The sequence below is a fragment of the Notothenia rossii genome (assembly GCF_949606895.1).
Source record: "Notothenia rossii genome assembly, chromosome: 2".
Classification (NCBI taxonomy): Eukaryota; Metazoa; Chordata; class Actinopteri; order Perciformes; family Nototheniidae; genus Notothenia; species Notothenia rossii.
In genome coordinates this window covers 83,180,111-83,197,894 of record NC_136904.1, presented here as the reverse complement: position 1 = coordinate 83,197,894, position 17,784 = coordinate 83,180,111, and the positions used below count along the sequence as shown (strand labels likewise).

Sequence of the window (17,784 nt, the reverse complement as noted above, 5' to 3'; positions counted from 1 at the left end):
TGTGTGTTTTTTTAAAAACTATATTTTCCCATATTTGATAAACAAGAAGCGGTGAAAATATCATACGATATTTCTGCTTGACCATACAACAATGTTGTGACAAATGACTAGGGTGACAAGGCTCCACAGTTGTTTTTACCCTGTGACAGCTGGGTGAGCCCTCCCATTGGGCCAATCTGAATTCTTCATGTATTGGGTGGTTGGCTATATTTAGAGAGAGCACGGTTATATTGAAGTGGCCTCAGACCTGGCTGCCCATAGTTCTCTCTCTTCACCAGCTAGGATAGACTGTTGTGAACACTTCTGTCCACTTCCTGTCCTGAAAGAATGGATCCTCAAAGCATGAGGGAAGATCTCCGTCTGTTTCAGAGCACTCTGCTGCAGGATGGACTCAAAGAGCTTCTGAATGAGAATAAATTGATTGATTGTATCCTAAAGGTTGGGGACAGAAGCATCCCCTGCCATCAGCTCATTCTGTCAGCTTGTAGTCCTTATTTCCGGGAGCTTTACTTCTCAGAAGATGACAAGGAAACTGATAAAATGGATGTTGTTCTGGAGAACCTGGATCCCGATGTCATGGAGGCGATTGTAAATTACATGTACTCAGCGGACATTGACATCAATGACGACAATGTGCAAGGTATTTTGGCTGCTGCGAACCGCTTCCAGATCCCCTCGGTGTTCACGGTTTGTGTGAATTATCTCCAAAAGCAGCTGTCAGAGAAAAACTGCCTTGGCATCTACAGGCTGGCACTGATGCTGAACAGCTCCAGACTGGCACTGGCATCCAGAAATCACATTGCAGACCGGTTTGAGACCATAGCCAAAGAAGCAGACTTCTTAGAGCTCTCTTCACCTGAACTCTTTGCCATTATTGGAGCAGATGCATTGAATGTAGAAAAAGAGGAAGTAGTGTTTGAGACCCTCATGAGGTGGATCAGGAAAGACAAAGAGAATCGTGTGAAATCCTTGGAGGAGGCCTTTGATTGCGTTCGTTTCCGTTTACTCCCAGAGAAGTACTTCAAGGAGAAGGTGGAGAAGGATGAAATACTTAAGGCTGATCCTGAGATTGTTAAAAAGATCAAAGTTATAAAGGAAGCCTTTGCGGGGAAGCTGCCAGAGAAGAAGAAAAGTGAAGAGGATGGGGAAGAAGAGGAGGGAAAGTTGCCTGGTTACCTGAACGATAGCCGCAGAACTGGCATGTATGCCAAAGACATGGTTCTGATGATCAATGACACCGCTGCCGTGGCCTATGACCCCCAGGACAATGAATGTTCACTCGCTGCAATGTCAGAGCAGATCCCCCGAAACCACGTCAGTCTTGTGTCAAAGAAGAACAATCTGTATGTGTTGGGAGGACTGTTTGTAGATGAAGAGGACAAAGAAAAGCCATTGCAGTGCTACTTCTACAAGGTATAAATCTGTTATTGACATGGCAGATGTACACATCAAAAGTTATGTCTCATTTGGTTTTTCAGAATATCTCATATGTGCCTTTCAGTTTGACAGTCTCGCCGCTGAATGGATGGCCCTCCCGCCCATGCCCTCCCCCAGGTGTCTGTTTGCTCTGGGCGAGTGTGAAAATGTCCTCTTTGCTGTCGCAGGAAAAGATTTACAGTCTGACGTGTCTCATGACACTGTTATGTGCTATGACACTGAGTAAGTCCCAACCATTTTGGATTAGCTCACTCAGTACATTTGTCTTTTTGAAAGTTCTGATGTGCATTTACTTTTGATCTGCTCTTTTTTAGAAAAATGAAGTGGAGTGAAACTAAAAAGTTGCCTTTGAATATCCACGGCCACTGTGTGGTCTCTGAGAACGGGCTGGTGTATTGTATCGGAGGAAAAACAGACGACAAGTGAGATTGCACTGTAATGCAATTGCAAAAATGAACCTAAATGAAGCAAATTATGATTTTAACATTCAGAATTTTTGTCTTACTTAAAGCAAAGCAACAAATAAAATGTTTGCCTACAACCACAAGAAGTCAGAGTGGAAGGAGGTGGCTACCATGACGACACCCAGAGCCATGTTTGGGGCAGTGATCCACAAAGGGAAGATCGTTGTCGCTGGAGGCGTCAATGATGAAGGCCTCATAGCTTCTTGTGAAGCTTACGACTTTGGAACCAACAAGTATGTGCTTTTTATTATTTCAATTTTAAAAAGCCCGTCCAATTGATGTGCATGTCATGTTTCTGGTATCACATTTATTTAGTTAAATAGTTAGTTATACAACCCTGACGTTTTTGAAAGATGTGACTTAAACATGTTCAAATGAGTCATAGGAGCCCATACATTTTGTTTTAAAGAAATGCAAGTTACATATACATTAGTACATATTTTCTATTAACATATAAATCATTATCAAATATTCATAAAATGTTTTTGTAAGATTTGATGACAATTAGGCAGTTAAACCAAGTGATTTTTTTCTGATCTACAGAGTGCATAATTTAAAGTATTATAAAGAGGAGAAAGCATCCAGATTAAAAAAAAAAAAAAGGGGGAAAAGTCAGTTTATTCTATAAACTAATATTATTTCCTCTCAGAAAATGATGCTGATTTTTAAGAACAATACAAAAAAACGACCACACGGCGTTATCATATTAACACAGCTGAGTCCACCTTGTTGCAGGTGGTCCCCGTTCACAGAGCTGCCCCAGGAGAGGAGCTCAGTGAACCTGGTGAGCTGCGGGGGGCAGCTGTTCACTGTAGGAGGCTTCGCCATGGTGGAGAATGACAACAAAGAGTGTGCACCCAGTGAAATCATCGACATTTGGCAGTATGTGTGGATTTTGTTACATTAAATGTTAGAATATGTGGTGTCATCTTGCTCACTTTCATCTACAATGATAACTATCCTCCTACTGTATAGTGATATCTTGTTTCTGCCTCACCAGGTATGAAGAGGACAAGAAAGAGTGGAGCGGTATGATCAGAGAGATGCGTTACGCAGCTGGAGCCTCCTGTGTGTCCATGCGCCTGAATGCAGCCAGAATGCCCAAACTGTAAAAGGCACTGCAAAATATTATGTACATGCTTTCATTTACTGGCTTATTGTGAATTCAATATTTAAACATATCAGATTTCCTGTTTGCCTGTTGTGTGTGAGCAGTTTTAATTGCCATATTTCTTTAGATTTGGACCAGATTTTGTTGATTCCGATCTACTAAAACACATCAGTTGTTCAGAATATACTTCTTCTTAAAATAAATCAAATTGTTATTGTTGTATACTGGGAAAGGATTGCATAGAAATTTAGTTTTTGTTCTGTTGATCTGAAAATGCTTCTATAATCAACATCAACATGGAGCCTGTACATGATCAGTATTAAAGTATCTTCCACAGGCTCACAGTGTCTGTCTGACATGTTGTTTTGGTTTGTTTTTACATGGACAACATCCACATTTATAAATATTGTGGCAGGTTTTAATACTTGTATCCTTGTTGTATGAGAAAAGTCACAAAAAAAAGATAGTGATGCTTTATATTTAAAATACCGGTACTTGTTTTAATACAAAAGCCAAAAATACACAATCTAGAATGAGGTTAGAGTTGAAAATAAGAAGCACTTGATATATGATAACAGCAGTAGTGATTTCCAAACTCAGTTAAGTCTGAAGACGTTCAAAACAAAACTCAATGAGTGTAACATTACTTTCAATGTTCAATAAATAAGGCCTTTAGGAAGAAAGCTTTCCAAATAGGTTCTTCTTTAGATATTCCTTCCATGCGTTCGGAGTCGACAGCTCCATCGAGTTCCATTCAAAGTGAGGGACCTGTTTAAAAACACAAACAACTATTGAGTGTGACTGACATATCACATTTTCAGTGTAAGAGATGTACCACACTTCGAACATGCAATCTTATATTACGTATTCTCACCTGAACCACAAGGTATCCCAGAATTTCAAGATGTCTTTTTTTCATCAGAGCATCCCCTCTCAAATGTTGAGAGTTCTTGCAGAAGGACTTGGAATCAAGGAAGTTCACAGCAACTCTGAGTGATAAGAGAAAGGAGGATGTCAAACATACAGTTGCAAGAAAAAGTATGTGAACCCTTTGGAATTACCTGGATTTCTGCATAAGTTGTTTCTAAGTCACAACAATAGACAAACAGTCTGCTTAAACTAATACCACACAAACAATTATATGTTTTCATGTTTTTATTGAACACACCATGTAAACATTCACAGTGCAGGGTGGAAAAAGTGTGTGAACCCCTAGGATGTGAACCCCTAGGCTAAAGACTTCTTCAAGAGCTAATTTGGAGTCTGGAGTCAGCCAACCCGGAGTCCAATCAATGAGACGAGATTGGAGGTGTTGTTTAAAGCTGCCCTGCCCTATAAAAAATACACACCAGTTTTGAATTTGCTATTCTTAAGAAGCATTGCCCGATGTGAACCATGCCTCGCACAAAAGAGCTCTCAGAAGACCTACGATTAAGAATTGTTGACTTGCATAAAGCTGGAAAGGGTTACAAAAGTATCTCTAAAAGCCTTGATGTTCATCAGTCCACGGAAAGACAAATTGTCTATAAACGGAGAAAGTTCAGCACTGTTGCTACTCTCCCTAGGAGTGGCCGTCCTGTAAAGATGACTGCAAGAGCACAGCGCAGAATGCTCAATGAGGTGAAGAAGAATCCTAGAGTGTCAGCGAGAGACTTAAAGAAATCTCTGGCACATGCTAACATCTCTGTTGACGAATCTACGATACTTAAAACACTGAACAAGAATGGAGTTCATGGGAGGACACCATGGAGGAAGCCACTGCTGTCCAGAAAAAACATTGCTGCACGTTTGAAGTTTGCAAAAGAGCACCTGGATGTTCCACAGCACTACTGGCAAAATATTCTGTGGACAGATGAAACCAAAGTTGAGTTGTTTGGAAGGAACACACAACGCTATGTGTGGAGAAAAAAAGGCACAGCACACCAACATCTAAACCTCATCCCAACTGTGAAGTATGGTGGAGGGAGCATCATGGTTTGGGGCTGCTTTGCTGCCTCAGGGTCTGGACAGATTGCCATCATCGACAGAAAAATGAATTCTCAAGTTTATCAAGACATTTTGCTGGAGAACTTAAGGCCATCTGTCCACCAATTGAAGCTCAACAGAAGATGGGTGATGCAACAGGACAACGACCCAAAGCACAGAAGTAAATCAACAACAGAATGGCTTCAACAGAAGAAAATAGGCCTTCTGGAGTGGCCCAGTCAGAGTCCTGACCTCAACCCAATTGAGATGCTGTGGCATGACCTCAAAAGAGCGATTCACACCAGACATCCCGAGAATATTGCTGAACTGAAACTGTTTTGTAAAGAGGAATGGTCCAAAATTCCTCCTGACCGTTGTGCAGGTCTGATATGCAACTATAGGAAACGTTTGGTTGAGGTTATTGCTGCCAAAGGAGGGTCAACCAGTTATTAAATCCAAGGAGTCACATACTTTTTCCACCCTGCACTGTGAATGTTTACATGGTGTGTTCAATAAAAACACAAAAACATATAATTGTTTGTGTGGTTTTAGTTTAAGCAGACTGTGTTTGTCTATGGTTGTGACTTAGATGAAGATCAGAACACATGTTATGACCAATTTATGCAGAAATCCAGGTAGTTCCAAAGGGTTCACTTCACATACTTTTTCTTGCAACTGTATGTCATTTCTGAGTGGTATACTTGATCATCTTTTATATTTCCGATAAATCCCTACCGCTGAGCTCCAGGTGTCAGCACATCCCAGGTGGTATCCTCTGAGCTCGTTCCCCAGTAAACCTTTCCTCTGTCTGAGACCTGCAGAGTGCTGGGCCCGCTGTAGGGCAGCGGCTGCAAGTGCTTGTCTAGAACGCATTCAAAGTCTGAAAAGACAAAGACATGGTCATATAACATAAAGATACATCTCTTTTTTGGGGCCAAGTTTGGGGAATGTCATTAAATGGAAAAGTCATGCAGTTAACAGTTATCTTAAATCTTTTGTTCATCATGAGTAATAAAACACTAATACTTAGAGCATAGAAGCTACCTATAGTATGTTTTTTTTTACATTTGCAGACTTTTTGAGAGTAGAAACATGTGACACACATCATCAAATTACTCTTTATCCGATGGAAATACTCCAATATTACTTACCTACAGTGTAAAAGTATGGGGTGACAACTGCTACTCGGACACAGTTAATGCCACCGAGAACCTCACACAGCATCTTGTGGATTTGCTGCTGCATAGAACTTGCAGTGACTTTCCCTGAAAATAATTAACATTTTCACAGTGTAGATGCATTTGAATTCCATGCTTCGTAACCAAAAAATGGTTCCATCATTGTATACCTTGCTTTTGAAACTGCTGGCAGTAGTTCTCATGAAACCACGGCACCTGGTACTCAGGACACTCGAGACACACGGCGCGGTTCAGCTCCATGAGGCGCAGTCTGGTCCGCATGGTGACATTATCAGGTAGAGCTGCAGGAAGTAGGGACAACAATTACTCCTGAAATGGGAAGTGCTTGCATCTCAAGTTGAATTAATTTTTTTAAGCTAAAAGGGGATTTACTTTCGAGTTCGGCGTCCAGCTTTCCCAAAAACTCTATACTGAAGATTTCTCTGACTATTTCCTCAGGAAAATAGTCAGCCAAAGCAAAAGTGTACCCCAGGTGAACTAGCATATGTGGTTCAAAGGAGCCTACAGACAGAAAGAAAGGTGTTAGTGCAAGCTTAGAATAAGGATAAAAAAGTCTAAATGAATCAACTTACTGATATGAGCAGTCACACACTGAATAAAGCCATCATAGAACTCGTCTGGTGTATCATAATTCATTACACTGAACGGGAGAAGGATGGCATGTATTTCCCGGTAGTGAATCTGAAAAAAATACAGGAAAGTATAAAAGTACTCCTAATATATTTAACTATTCCAGAGTTAACATAGGGGGATGTCCATAAAGGAACCTACCTTGTCAATGTCTTTAATGGCCACAGTGGCAATACGGTCCAACAGGGGAGGGCAGATGTGATCTATTTTGGTTAGAAAGAGGCACAACGCCGGCACATTGGTCCAGTGGATTTGGTCCATCATCCTCTTCAATGTGACCATTGTCTCATCCAGCAGCATTTCCTCAAACCACTCTCCTGAAGTGTACTTGAGCTCTTCCAGCAGCGGTTCCAGCCGCTCGGCCTTCTGCAGCCTCTCGCGCACACAGCGGTTCAGGGTCTTCAGCAGAAGCAGCAGAGTGTTGTGGCGGTAGGAGGGTTCATTATGCAACCACTTGGCAACGGAAATAGACATGGTGTTGAGGTCATTGAGTTTGCACTGGGTCACCACTGCCGTTACCCGGGAGATCACGCTCTCCTCAACGCGCTGGCATGGCAACAGGGAGAGAACACGGGTCAACATGGTCACCTCGTAGGGGACGACGCTGCACGCCATAAATCTGCAAAGTAAAGTGGAAGCAGGCTGAGTTTAATTAAATCAAATAATAAAGTGACATGTCCTTCTTAGCTGAAAGAAACACTTACTCGACCAAAATCTGTCTTAGTTTAGCGAAGATTTCAGGGTTCCGGTATTTCAAATGGAAAAGCACTTGGGTGAACCGTGCGACCTCCACTGGCTTGTAGACATGGAGGTTCCTCCGGATCACTGATGTAATTCTGGAAAAGAAATGTGTAATAATTACATTTTAAATATTGATATAAACCACATTATGATAAAGATTTTTGACAAAATACCTGTGAACAATATGATACAATTAGAAATAAATGTGTCACAGCTCTTTAGGCAAACTATGTATAACTGTAATGGAGACCTTGTACCTCGAAATTTAGATATCTACAATTTGATGACAACTTCTTCTGCAGAGAAAAATTGAGATACGATCAGAAGCACGAGAAAAGCTAAATGGGCATGTTTCTGAGGTAAAGAATGAACATTTAACTAAAAGACTTGTCATTGCTGTACTAATATCCGTTTTACCATTTAAAGTATCTGCAGTAAGTAGATATCGGCAAAAAGATTGGCTCCACTTATTAAGATAAGACATAATAAACTCACTTTTTCAGTAAGCTAATATTCCTGCTCTGAATTACTTGTAGAGCTTCAGCTAAAGCCAGAGCCTGATGTGGAGTGAGCTCATCCGCCAACAGGAGGGCAGTGTTCTCCAACCTGAAGAGATGACACCACATTGGAGAAGCATTAGACTGAAGAACTGCAGTAAATGGTTAGATTAAACTCACTGATCCCTACACTAATAATGACACACACCCGTCTCTGATCTCCTGACTGGCCATCGGAGCCAGAGCGACAAACAGTTTGGTAAAGGAGTGAGGATCCGTGCTCGAATCAATGAGTTCTATTAGTCTTGGTTTGACAGCCAGACTGAAGTCACAGCTGTTGAACTGCAGACCCTGATACAGCCCCATGATCATGCAGATGTTTTCTGCATCCAGATTGGACATGTTCATTAAGATAATCTTGTTGCACTTGTCCAGCAGGGGCCGGTAACTGCGCTTTATGTTTCGCATGAACTGCACTATTCTCCGCGGGTTGTTAAATTTAGCTGGATCCATGGTATCCAGGAGTTCTTCTGCCCTGCTAATAAGGGCATCTTGAAGCCGGGGAGACACCAGGGACGACATGCTGACCATCAGTGATGTCAGGATCCTGGAAAAACATGATAATGCGTTAATGTAATATATAAAAAAGGTACTTATAATCCATTAAACATTTGTTACTTGACCAACCTGCCATCATCAATGTACGACAAACTCTGATCCACTATACTGGTGATGTGGCCCATTAGCGGACTGTTTTGAAGTTGCAGATCATTGAGACATATGGAAAACTTGGATAGGGATTCCATTGGAAGTCTGTGAATTCCAATTCATTTGTTTTAAAACCATTATACACTTCAACAAACAATTTTGACAATATCAATTTTGGTAAAATGTATAAAACAAAATGCTTATTTACCTTTTTATAACATTTACAATTTGCAATGTCCATAATAGTTACCTAAGAATGTAATGCAAACATACCTGTCTATTCTCAGCCATGCTTCTGAAACTAACTGCTGAACAAGAGAGTCATGGCCATCCACATTAAACCTAAAAGATGAATAATAAAACAGTTTGTTATTATGTCTATAAAATACATCCAAAAACATATAAATTAAAATGATTTAGGGTATATATTCTTGTACCTGAGGAAACTGTAAAGCGTGTCGACCAACGTTAAATCATCCATCAGAGCAATTTTGTTCTCTGCCAAAACCCGGAGGGTTAAGAATTGAGGATGGCACCTGATGACCTTAAGAGTCCTGAGCTTTTGTGGCTTCTCTCTCTGAAACTGAAACAGCATCCCCACAGCTGTGCTGACATGGTTCACTGTAAGCTTGGCCTTGTTTTTACCCACCACATCCAAAACCTGGTCTTCAGCAGCGCATACCTGCAGCTGCTGCATAACCTGGTCTCGGTTAACTGTCCCTCCATGAAGGAGCCTCCGAAGGAAGGAACTACCACACCTGAGCCTAAACATCACACTGAAGCGGGCTCAAATTAAGTATGCACTGGGACCTTCATTAAACAAACCCAGTCCACACTGTGCATCTGAATGTCAAACCAACAGCCAGGCTTAGCCAGTTGATATCAAAACAACAAAACTACAGTCTGGAGGAGGAATATGGTGGGTGCTCTACCAGGGACCTGTGGACACTGAATACAAAACAAACACATAAAATATACACATCAAAATATCTTAAATTGTTTTGATTGTATAAAACAAATGCAAAAACACGTGCATGACAGTTAAGTAAGTTCAGTGTGACATGCTGACCTAAGGTTCAGAGCGTTTCATCTCGTAGACAGCCCCATTCACAGATTTGTATGACTTTCCTTCAGTGAACAGCAACACTGCAGTGAGTTACCCGTTGCTAAGTTAACGCGATATTCACGTGGATAAAGAAAATATGTCCTAACATTACTTACAAAGCCAAAATACACGTGTTACCTGAATTATTTGCTATATTTCTACAAATTGCAGATATCCAAACATTACATATCTAACACAAATAGAATATGACATTAAAACCTCTTATTCAAAGTCAATATTAGCCAGCATGGGTGCTATAATGTTTCACTTCCGTAGCCAGTGACATAAGGGACAAAGGGATTGTAATACCCTGGGTCATGCCTTTCAGGCAGCCGCTCACGCATACTGGTGAGCTCAAAATCGCCCTTGTACAAGGCAACCAGTCCAGGCTAGGCTAAGGTGGTTTTCCAGCGTTAAAACATTGCTTACAAGTGCTTTATGTCTGTATCACTTACATACAAATACAAAAATTGTGTAACGTTTGAAAATATTTCAACGTTACATTCCCAATTTTCCCTGGAAAGGGTGGCTAACTTTTAACGCCATGCATTTAAAGGGAGACGGAAGGGGTGTTTTGTATTTTTTTTTTATGAAAGATCAAATTGTTTGGTCCTTGCTTGCTGTGTGGAAATGACCAACATGAGCGATCTGGATAAGCAGCCTGTCAGAAACATGTACCTGACAGACGAGTTGCAGGGCATTTATTGCCCCCTGTTTCTCAGATACGTGACCGTCTGCGTTGACTGGCGCACGCTTCTTGAAATACATTGACGTCCCAGCCGCGCCATCTTTAGAAAACAGTTAGTCCAACACTGAATGAAACTTAATTGTCGTCGTCTGTGAAAGCTGTTCGCTGTATGGAGTGATATCCTTGTGTTTCCAGGTGATGTGTGTTTGCATTGATCATGTCTTAGCGACATGTGTGCAGTTAATATGTCGAAATGTAATAGGAATCCCAGTAACATGTTGTCTGGTGGATGCTAGGTAAAGTTGCTAATGCTAACACTAGGCCTACCGTTAGGCTGACGGTGTTTGAAACTATAACGATAGAGTCCAAATTGGTGAATGTGTGAACATGTTTGATTGATAAACACGAAAAGGGGTTTCTTTAAATGCGGATCCACGGGTGAAGTGATGCTTCAATAGCGTTGCTAGTTAGCTAGCTGATTATGAAGCAAACGAGAAATAGCTAGCCTCGTTCTTTTTATATATTCGAGCAGTCAAATCAGCGTTAACTGTGTCGGTAAGGTTTATGTTTATTTTATATCCTTCAGGAAAAAACCTAATGTTTGTCTTTGCACCAAATGTTCTTATTAGTATTACAAGTTCAGCGGGTCAGACCTTATAGGTACGCAGTTTTCTTTTTTAGCTAATACTGACTGTTAAATGACAATTATAAGCTAAAAGTGAGTACACTGGTGGAACTATATATTTTACGAAAGTAATGGTACTAAAAGCACAGTTTAAAAATACTCTGTTACATGTTCAAAATTCCAACAGGCATGTTGTGTAAGATAACAAGAAAAACATATCGCCATCAATATATACCCAAGTAATCGGAAGTGAAAGTACTGAAAATGCAGAAAAGCCTAATTCAGAAGTCTTTATAATAATCATATATTATTGCTGCATATATGCGTGCATCACTTCATTGTTGTAACTGGTAAAGCTATTTTACATAATATACTGCTGGGAATTGTAAACTTTAATAATGCAAGACCTGGGTGCGAAGTAACCAGTAACTAAAGATCTCTATATACTGATGTTAAAGTTACTCGTGTTGCTTGATAGCTCAGTGGTTAGAGCTGGCGACTCTTGTGCACATTTCATTTCCTTGTAAGCCAGTTCGAATCCCGAGCCGGCTGTCTCTCTCCCCCCCTTCCCCCATTCTCTGGCCCATTAAATCGCACTGCCAAGTGACTGGGTTTCCTCTATCATGGTCTTCCAATCTCATTCCAGTGCCAGATCGACCTCAGTTTGCAGAAGGGATGTGCTAGATTACTGGCTCCCCCCTTTCGAAGACCGAGAACAATTCTTATTTTATAACTACAGTATCACTCTAATTATTAATCCTCATAATTGAATTATTTTGTCCAGAGGTTAGGACTATAGATGTCACAATTCTTTGGCAAATGTTCACATGAAATTCTCTGCCATTTTAATTGTCCAACTATCTTAAGTTGTATGGAAATTCCCTTTCTACTTTGTAATATTTCTATTCTGGAAACTATGACTTTTATCAGTACTGTATAGGACAAAAGTGGAAGTACTAAATAAAGTGCATAACCTCAAAATTGTACTTAACTAAATGTACTTATTTAACCACTGATTGTAAGTTAGCTTCATGTTATCTGTGTTTCTCTTCTTCAGGTGTTTGATCAGTAAAGGTGATCATGGGGATCAAGACGCCTCGCTCTCGGGTCTTCCTTGACGTCGGCATTAGTAATGTGCTCGGTAAGAATTTTCCAATACTTAGTAATATAAACACTCTGTTTGTTGAATAACAGCTACATCATAATAGATTTTAATATAACCGCCCTACAATAAATGTTGCGTCCAAAAATGTTATGCTGTCATGTTTTTGTTTGAACAGAAAAATGGTAAACTAAAAGTTGTTTCCTAATATAAGTCTGCCTTCATTGATATGAAATGGATTGGACAGAAGGGTTGGAGGACATCTTGTAATGATATTTTTAATATGTATTATATTGCATTAGTTTTAGGTAAATGTACCTATTGATTACTTTTAGGTCATTTCTTAACATGGTGAACAAAACTAACAATGTTGTTTTTCTCACAGTTGGCAGAGTTGTGATTGAGTTATTTTCAGACATCTGTCCCAAAACTTGTGAAAACTTCCGATGCCTCTGCACAGGTAAACAATACATCTATCCACAAGAAGATGCCAACCTTTTACTTCATAGCAGAGTTAAATATTGATTACTGAGAATTGACTTTGGTTCCATTCAGGTGAAAAAGGCCTTGGAAAGGGAACCATGAAACCCCTGCACTACAAAGGATGCCTGTTCCATCGAGTCGTAAAAGACTTCATGATTCAAGGGGGAGACTTCAGCGAAGGTCAGTTAATAAAGTTAGAAGGGTGTGCATTTAGTTTTTAACACTTGTAATTTAAGTCAAACATATTTAAAGACTGTGAAGATATAGTTAATTATTCCAAGTTTCTCTGTTAATAGCATCACAAGGCTGTCAATTCGTATCAGCTATATCAGCATCCAATAATGATGCATCAACAAACTTCACATCAACCAAACCAATCTCTGACTACCAGCCATCAAATGTTTTATACCACCATAAATCTCTTTCCTGCTGTAGCCCCCTTTCTCATGTTTTCTCTTTTCTCTAACTTCATAGGAAATGGAAAAGGAGGAGAATCCATCTACGGAGGCTTTTTTGAAGGTAAAGAGGCCACTGTCAGCTGTCAGTTGTTAACCAAACCGACGTTGGCTTCAAGATGGCAGTACAATCTTCTCCTTTTCCCCCAGATGAAAGCTTCGCTGTTAAACACAACAAGCAGTACCTGCTGTCCATGGCCAATAGAGGCAAAGATACAAATGGATCGCAGTTTTTCATGTGAGCACTTTATCAACACATTAAAGATTTGATGCATTATTTCCTCTTTCTCTCATAATAATTATATGTGCTCTCTTTCTCTTGATTGGCCTGCTCTAACTCTTCAGAACAACAAAACCTTCTCCACATCTGGATGGGTGAGTGCAGCTTGATTTCAATGCATTGTGCACTTTGTTTTAAAAAGATCAATGTTGCTAAAGCTCCCCACCACTCTATTGTTTTCTCAGTGTCCATGTGGTTTTTGGTCATGTGATTTCTGGCCAAGACGTTGTTCAAACCATGGAGAACCAGAAGACAGATCCTAATAGCCGGCCGTATGCTGACGTGAATGTTATGAACTGTGGAGAGCTCGTCCCTAAATCTAAAGGTTTGTTTGGGGAACTTGTTTTTAGTGGTTTTTAAATTTGTTTCCAACACTTTAAATATTATTTTCCTGCAAATGTTGTCTGAGCACATTCAGGTTTCAGAATGTATAAAGCCGTGCCTCTAACAGACTCTTTAATTATTGCAGCAAAGAAGGATGAAAAAAAGAAAGAGATGGCGCCTTCCAGCTCCAGCAGCAGCTCCAGCGACTCTGAGAGCTCGTCACAATCCTCCTCGGATACAGAAGAGTCTGAGAAGGAATCTAAGAAAAAGAAAAAGAAGATGAAAAAGCTAAAAAAGAAACAGAAGAAGAAGGAAAAGAAAAGGTAGCTTTTTTTTACTGTCACATTTTCCCCAGTCTAAAGTTTGATCGGTGTTTTGATTCTGAGCCACAATGCTTTCCTAGGTCGGAGGCTGAGAGCGCTGAAGAGAAAGAACAAGAAGAGCTGGTTACCTCCACTGTGCGTCCTGAAGATATCCCAGCCATCCCAGAGAACCGATTCCTCATGAGGAGGAGTCCCCAGGCGGTCCAGAAGAGACAAGACGAGTCTGAAAAGGATCCGTCAAGTAGAGATGAAAGACCCAGAGAGAGGCGAGTCTGCCCACAAACAACCGTTGTGATCACAATCCAAACTTCATGCCTTGGTCGCTAAATGTAATGCCTTGTTTTTCTCTTCCTAGTGCTGGCATAAGATATAATTCTCAGTCATCCTATAACAGAAGACTTGCGATGACAAGATCCGGGAGGAAGATAAAAGGCAGGGGTCCACGGGTAGGTACACTGCACCAATAGGAAGAGCTCAGCTAACATGTGTTGCTCTTTTTCACAGTTCAATTCATGTTTGGCTTTTAGCTTGTGGTTCTTGCTACTGTGGCCGAACGAATATGGAGAAAAAAATACCATAACTTCAATAACGCAGTGATGCAAAAAACTTTTTATTTCCCCATCCATAAACATTTGAATGCTGTTTTCTAAAATGTCTGTATTGGCTGCACTGCCAAGTGACTAGACTTCCTCCATCATGGTCTTCCTTATTCCAGTGCGAGATCGACCTCAGTTTGCAGAAGGGATGAGCTAGACCACTGGCTCCCCCCTTCCGAAGACTGAGAACAAAACACATTTATAGCTACAGTTAATATAACTCTGAAACCGCTGTTTCCACTGTGGGCATTAAAGGTGGGGTAGGTCATTCACTTCAGAAACACTTTTTGTTATATTCCATGGAATGCTCTTAACATCCCGATAGCAATGAATACATGAAATGCTTTGACAATGAATACATAAAAACATTTCATCTGTGGAAGCCGTGGCGCTGTAAAAAGCACGACCAATCATCTGAGCCGGCCCGGCTACAATAACTGGATTGGCCTACGTTCCATCTTGTGCACAAACCTATCTCGTGCTCATTGGTCATGTCCGTGTGTGTTGGAGGAGGGGCTCTGTGAGGAAGTCTGAAGGGAGAGGCAGATTTTCTTCGGCTGCGTACTTTCAAATTCTAGCGCACTCGAGCTGGTTTCTCCATTCTTACCTACCCTACCTTTAAGTAGCTTGTTTAGCCCATAATTTAATTGTGCTGTCAGTTTTAGCTGGTCTCATTTCTTCCCAGCCAATGCGCACAAATGTCCCGCTCTATATCTGTGTTTAAGTCAGTTTCTGTCTGTTTAGAAGAGAGGTAAGTGGTTTGTAATTTCCCTTCTACAGCGCTATCGGACTCCATCTCGCTCAAGGTCCAGGGATGGTTTCCGCCGCAGTGAGACTCCTCCACACTGGCGTCAAGAGATGAACCGTCAGAGGATGAGGGCGGTCCCCGGAGAGCGCTGGATAAAGGGAGACAAGTAAGAGAATCCTCACTTTGTATTATTCACGAGTATATTAAAGTGCAAGTCAGAAATATAGTAAAGATAATGGTGGTTGTGACACGTAAACTTTCAAAGCTAATCAAGTGTAATTGAACAAGGTGCACTATGTAAGCAAATCATAGAAGAGTCCTCTGAACCCTTACGTTACGTGTCTGATAAATGAATGTATTAGCCAAGAACGTTATTGTACGGATGTCATGTAGCTTCATGGTGTTACCAGAGGTCAGTTGTCATGTTCTTCAGGTGGTGACATTTCCTCTGGTATGTTTTCAGAGGCGACATGGTTGATGCCAAAGAAGAGGCTGCTAAAGCTCCGAGAAGAGAGAGACGGACCTCCGACACAAAGCACGAACGTGCAGCTGAGGGTAAAAAAGAGAAGAAAAGCCGTTCGCACAGATCTAAAAGCAAAGAAAAGGACAATGCTGAAAAGGATGAGAAGCATAGCAAACACAAGACAAAGAAAAAAGATAAATCTCAAAGCCGCAGTAAAAGCAGAGAGAAGAGTAAGAGGTCGAGAAGCGGAGAGAAGAGTCACAAAGACAAAAGTGAGGACAGAAAAGGTCGCTCGAGGAGCAAAGACCGAAATAAGAAAGAGAAGCAGTCCGAGTCCGATCAAAGTAAAGATAGAAATAAGAGTCATGACTCTGAGAAGAAGCCTAAAGAGGATGCCAAAGGTAAAAATGGTGAGAAGATTAGGACAAAGTCACAAAGCAAGGAAAGACACAGTTCAAAAGATGAACATAGATCCGGTAGCAGAAACAGGGACAAGAGCACACCCGCTGTCTCAAAAGACAAAGAAGAAAAACAAGACAAGAGCAAAGAGCGGGGCCGAGAGCGTAGCAAGAGTCAGGAGAGACGGCCCAACAGCGAGAGGGAGAACAGGAAACGGGGAACATCCAGAGATAAGGAACATCGGACAAGGAGTCCAGACAGAAATAAACCCAGAGACTCCCACAGAGGCAGGCGCTCGAGAAGCAAGAGTCATAACAAAAGAGACGCCAGCAAAGATCGCTCGTCTCATAGGAAGGACAAAGAGTCCGAGAGACAGAGGAGGAGACGTAGCAGCAGCTCAGACAGTGACAGAGAGGAGAAGAGGAAGCGTCAGAAGAGTCCAGATTCCAAACGCAGAGAAGGGAAAAGTACCTCCAGAACTAAAGACGGGAGAAGCCCAGCCACTCGGAGACCAGATAGCACGAAGGGCAGAGAGCGCAACGACAGCAAGAGGAATAAATCCAGCTCTAGCTCTGACAGCGACTGAGCTCATCACATCCTACAGGGATAGAAGTAGATCTGAACTGTCTGTCCCTTATCTTACACCCACTAAACTTGGAGTGTGCAGCATCAGCTTTCCGTCTAGAGTGGGACGCTTGTAGAAAAATGTGTCAAAGCTACATTTCAAAACTGTCTGGAGACTGCTCAAACTTGCAATGGCCGACACTTGACTTGTTTTGATCGTGTCTCTCACTAAGCAATGGTTAGCTGAAGCTGCACAGCTGGTTTAGAGGGTTAGATTAGTGGCTGAGGGAGAGATGTACTGCGTTAGTGGTACGGACCAGGTGTTCTTTCAATTGTACATGACCAGAGGTTCTTTGAAAAGGCGTTTTTTTTTATTTTGGATTCATTGGTAAATTATATTTTGACTTTGCAATAGTTGAAATTTCAAACTGATTTTATTGCAACACAGATCCTTTATAATGCATCTTCCCCCTGAAGAAATGTTCTCCTGATGTTTGTTTTCATTGAACTTGGTTGGGTTGTGGGATCTGTTCCGTCTCCAAGTTTGGCAAATGTCTCATGTTTACTCTTCAAGTCATTTTTTACTAGCAACGATCGTTCCGGAAAAGAACACTCATAATTCCTTGCATGCTTATCCATGTCATAGTTAGATAACACATGTACATCCGTGGTTTTTTTTTGTTGTTGTTGTTGTTGTTGTTGTTGTTGTTGTTGTTGTTTTTGTACATCCATGACCTTGAGCTGTAATCCTATTTGTTAGCCAGGTTTGATATCACCCTGGTTTGTTTTTTTAATAGAAAAAAATCAATGTCACGCTGTAAGTACAACATAAAAAACATTTGTATAATTTGTGTTTTGTGCAAGTTGGTTTTTAGAA

The 17,784-nt window shown here is 41.0% G+C and overlaps 3 protein-coding genes across 3 annotated transcripts; 2 read left to right on the top strand and 1 right to left on the bottom strand.

The window, feature by feature from the left end:
* The first annotated feature begins 259 nt into the window (after positions 1-259).
* Positions 260-3,351, top strand: klhl41a (kelch-like family member 41a). Its single transcript, XM_079666924.1, has 6 exons — positions 260-1,413; positions 1,502-1,659; positions 1,752-1,859; positions 1,949-2,134; positions 2,637-2,783; positions 2,902-3,351. Exons 1-6 carry the CDS (start codon positions 328-330, stop codon positions 3,011-3,013), a joined length of 1,797 nt encoding a protein of 598 aa, XP_079523050.1. The 5' UTR covers positions 260-327; the 3' UTR covers positions 3,014-3,351.
* Positions 3,352-3,485: 134 nt separating this feature from the next.
* fastkd1 (FAST kinase domains 1) lies at positions 3,486-10,145 on the bottom strand. The gene is made up of 15 exons (XM_079666923.1): positions 9,822-10,145; positions 9,190-9,700; positions 9,026-9,094; positions 8,732-8,857; positions 8,253-8,651; positions 8,043-8,153; positions 7,511-7,642; positions 6,948-7,425; positions 6,749-6,857; positions 6,549-6,677; positions 6,326-6,457; positions 6,129-6,242; positions 5,713-5,857; positions 3,887-4,001; positions 3,486-3,780 (listed from the first exon to the last, which is right to left on the bottom strand). The coding sequence occupies exons 2-15, from the start codon at positions 9,522-9,524 to the stop codon at positions 3,685-3,687; spliced, it is 2,490 nt and encodes an 829-aa protein (XP_079523049.1). The 5' UTR covers positions 9,525-9,700; positions 9,822-10,145; the 3' UTR covers positions 3,486-3,684.
* Positions 10,146-10,586: 441 nt separating this feature from the next.
* On the top strand, positions 10,587-17,754 carry ppig (peptidylprolyl isomerase G (cyclophilin G)). Its single transcript, XM_079666521.1, has 13 exons — positions 10,587-10,740; positions 12,228-12,311; positions 12,658-12,732; positions 12,828-12,935; positions 13,230-13,274; positions 13,361-13,448; positions 13,556-13,585; positions 13,676-13,815; positions 13,960-14,137; positions 14,218-14,403; positions 14,493-14,583; positions 15,514-15,647; positions 15,945-17,754. The coding sequence occupies exons 2-13, from the start codon at positions 12,251-12,253 to the stop codon at positions 16,927-16,929; spliced, it is 2,121 nt and encodes a 706-aa protein (XP_079522647.1). The 5' UTR covers positions 10,587-10,740; positions 12,228-12,250; the 3' UTR covers positions 16,930-17,754.
* The last annotated feature ends 30 nt before the right edge of the window (positions 17,755-17,784 follow it).

What these genes read in the sequence shown, in the direction of transcription:
- ppig (XM_079666521.1), top strand. Translation starts at nt 12,251, where the DNA reads ATGGGGATCAAGACGCCTCGCTCTCGGGTCTTCCTTGACGTCGGCATT. An exon ending in AATGGATCGCAGTTTTTCAT is followed by an intron (nt 13,449 to 13,555) that starts GTGAGCACTTTA and finishes CTAACTCTTCAG; the next exon opens with AACAACAAAACCTTCTCCAC. An exon ending in CGCTGGATAAAGGGAGACAA is followed by an intron (nt 15,648 to 15,944) that starts GTAAGAGAATCC and finishes GTATGTTTTCAG; the next exon opens with AGGCGACATGGTTGATGCCA.
- fastkd1 (XM_079666923.1), bottom strand. Translation starts at nt 9,524, where the DNA reads ATGTTTAGGCTCAGGTGTGGTAGTTCCTTCCTTCGGAGGCTCCTTCAT. An exon ending in CCAGCAGTTTCAAAAGCAAG is followed by an intron (nt 6,243 to 6,325) that starts GTATACAATGAT and finishes AATTATTTTCAG; the next exon opens with GGAAAGTCACTGCAAGTTCT. An exon ending in CTGACACCTGGAGCTCAGCG is followed by an intron (nt 4,002 to 5,712) that starts GTAGGGATTTAT and finishes CTTATCACTCAG; the next exon opens with AGTTGCTGTGAACTTCCTTG.
- klhl41a (XM_079666924.1), top strand. Translation starts at nt 328, where the DNA reads ATGGATCCTCAAAGCATGAGGGAAGATCTCCGTCTGTTTCAGAGCACT. An exon ending in GTTATGTGCTATGACACTGA is followed by an intron (nt 1,660 to 1,751) that starts GTAAGTCCCAAC and finishes GCTCTTTTTTAG; the next exon opens with AAAAATGAAGTGGAGTGAAA. An exon ending in TACGACTTTGGAACCAACAA is followed by an intron (nt 2,135 to 2,636) that starts GTATGTGCTTTT and finishes ACCTTGTTGCAG; the next exon opens with GTGGTCCCCGTTCACAGAGC.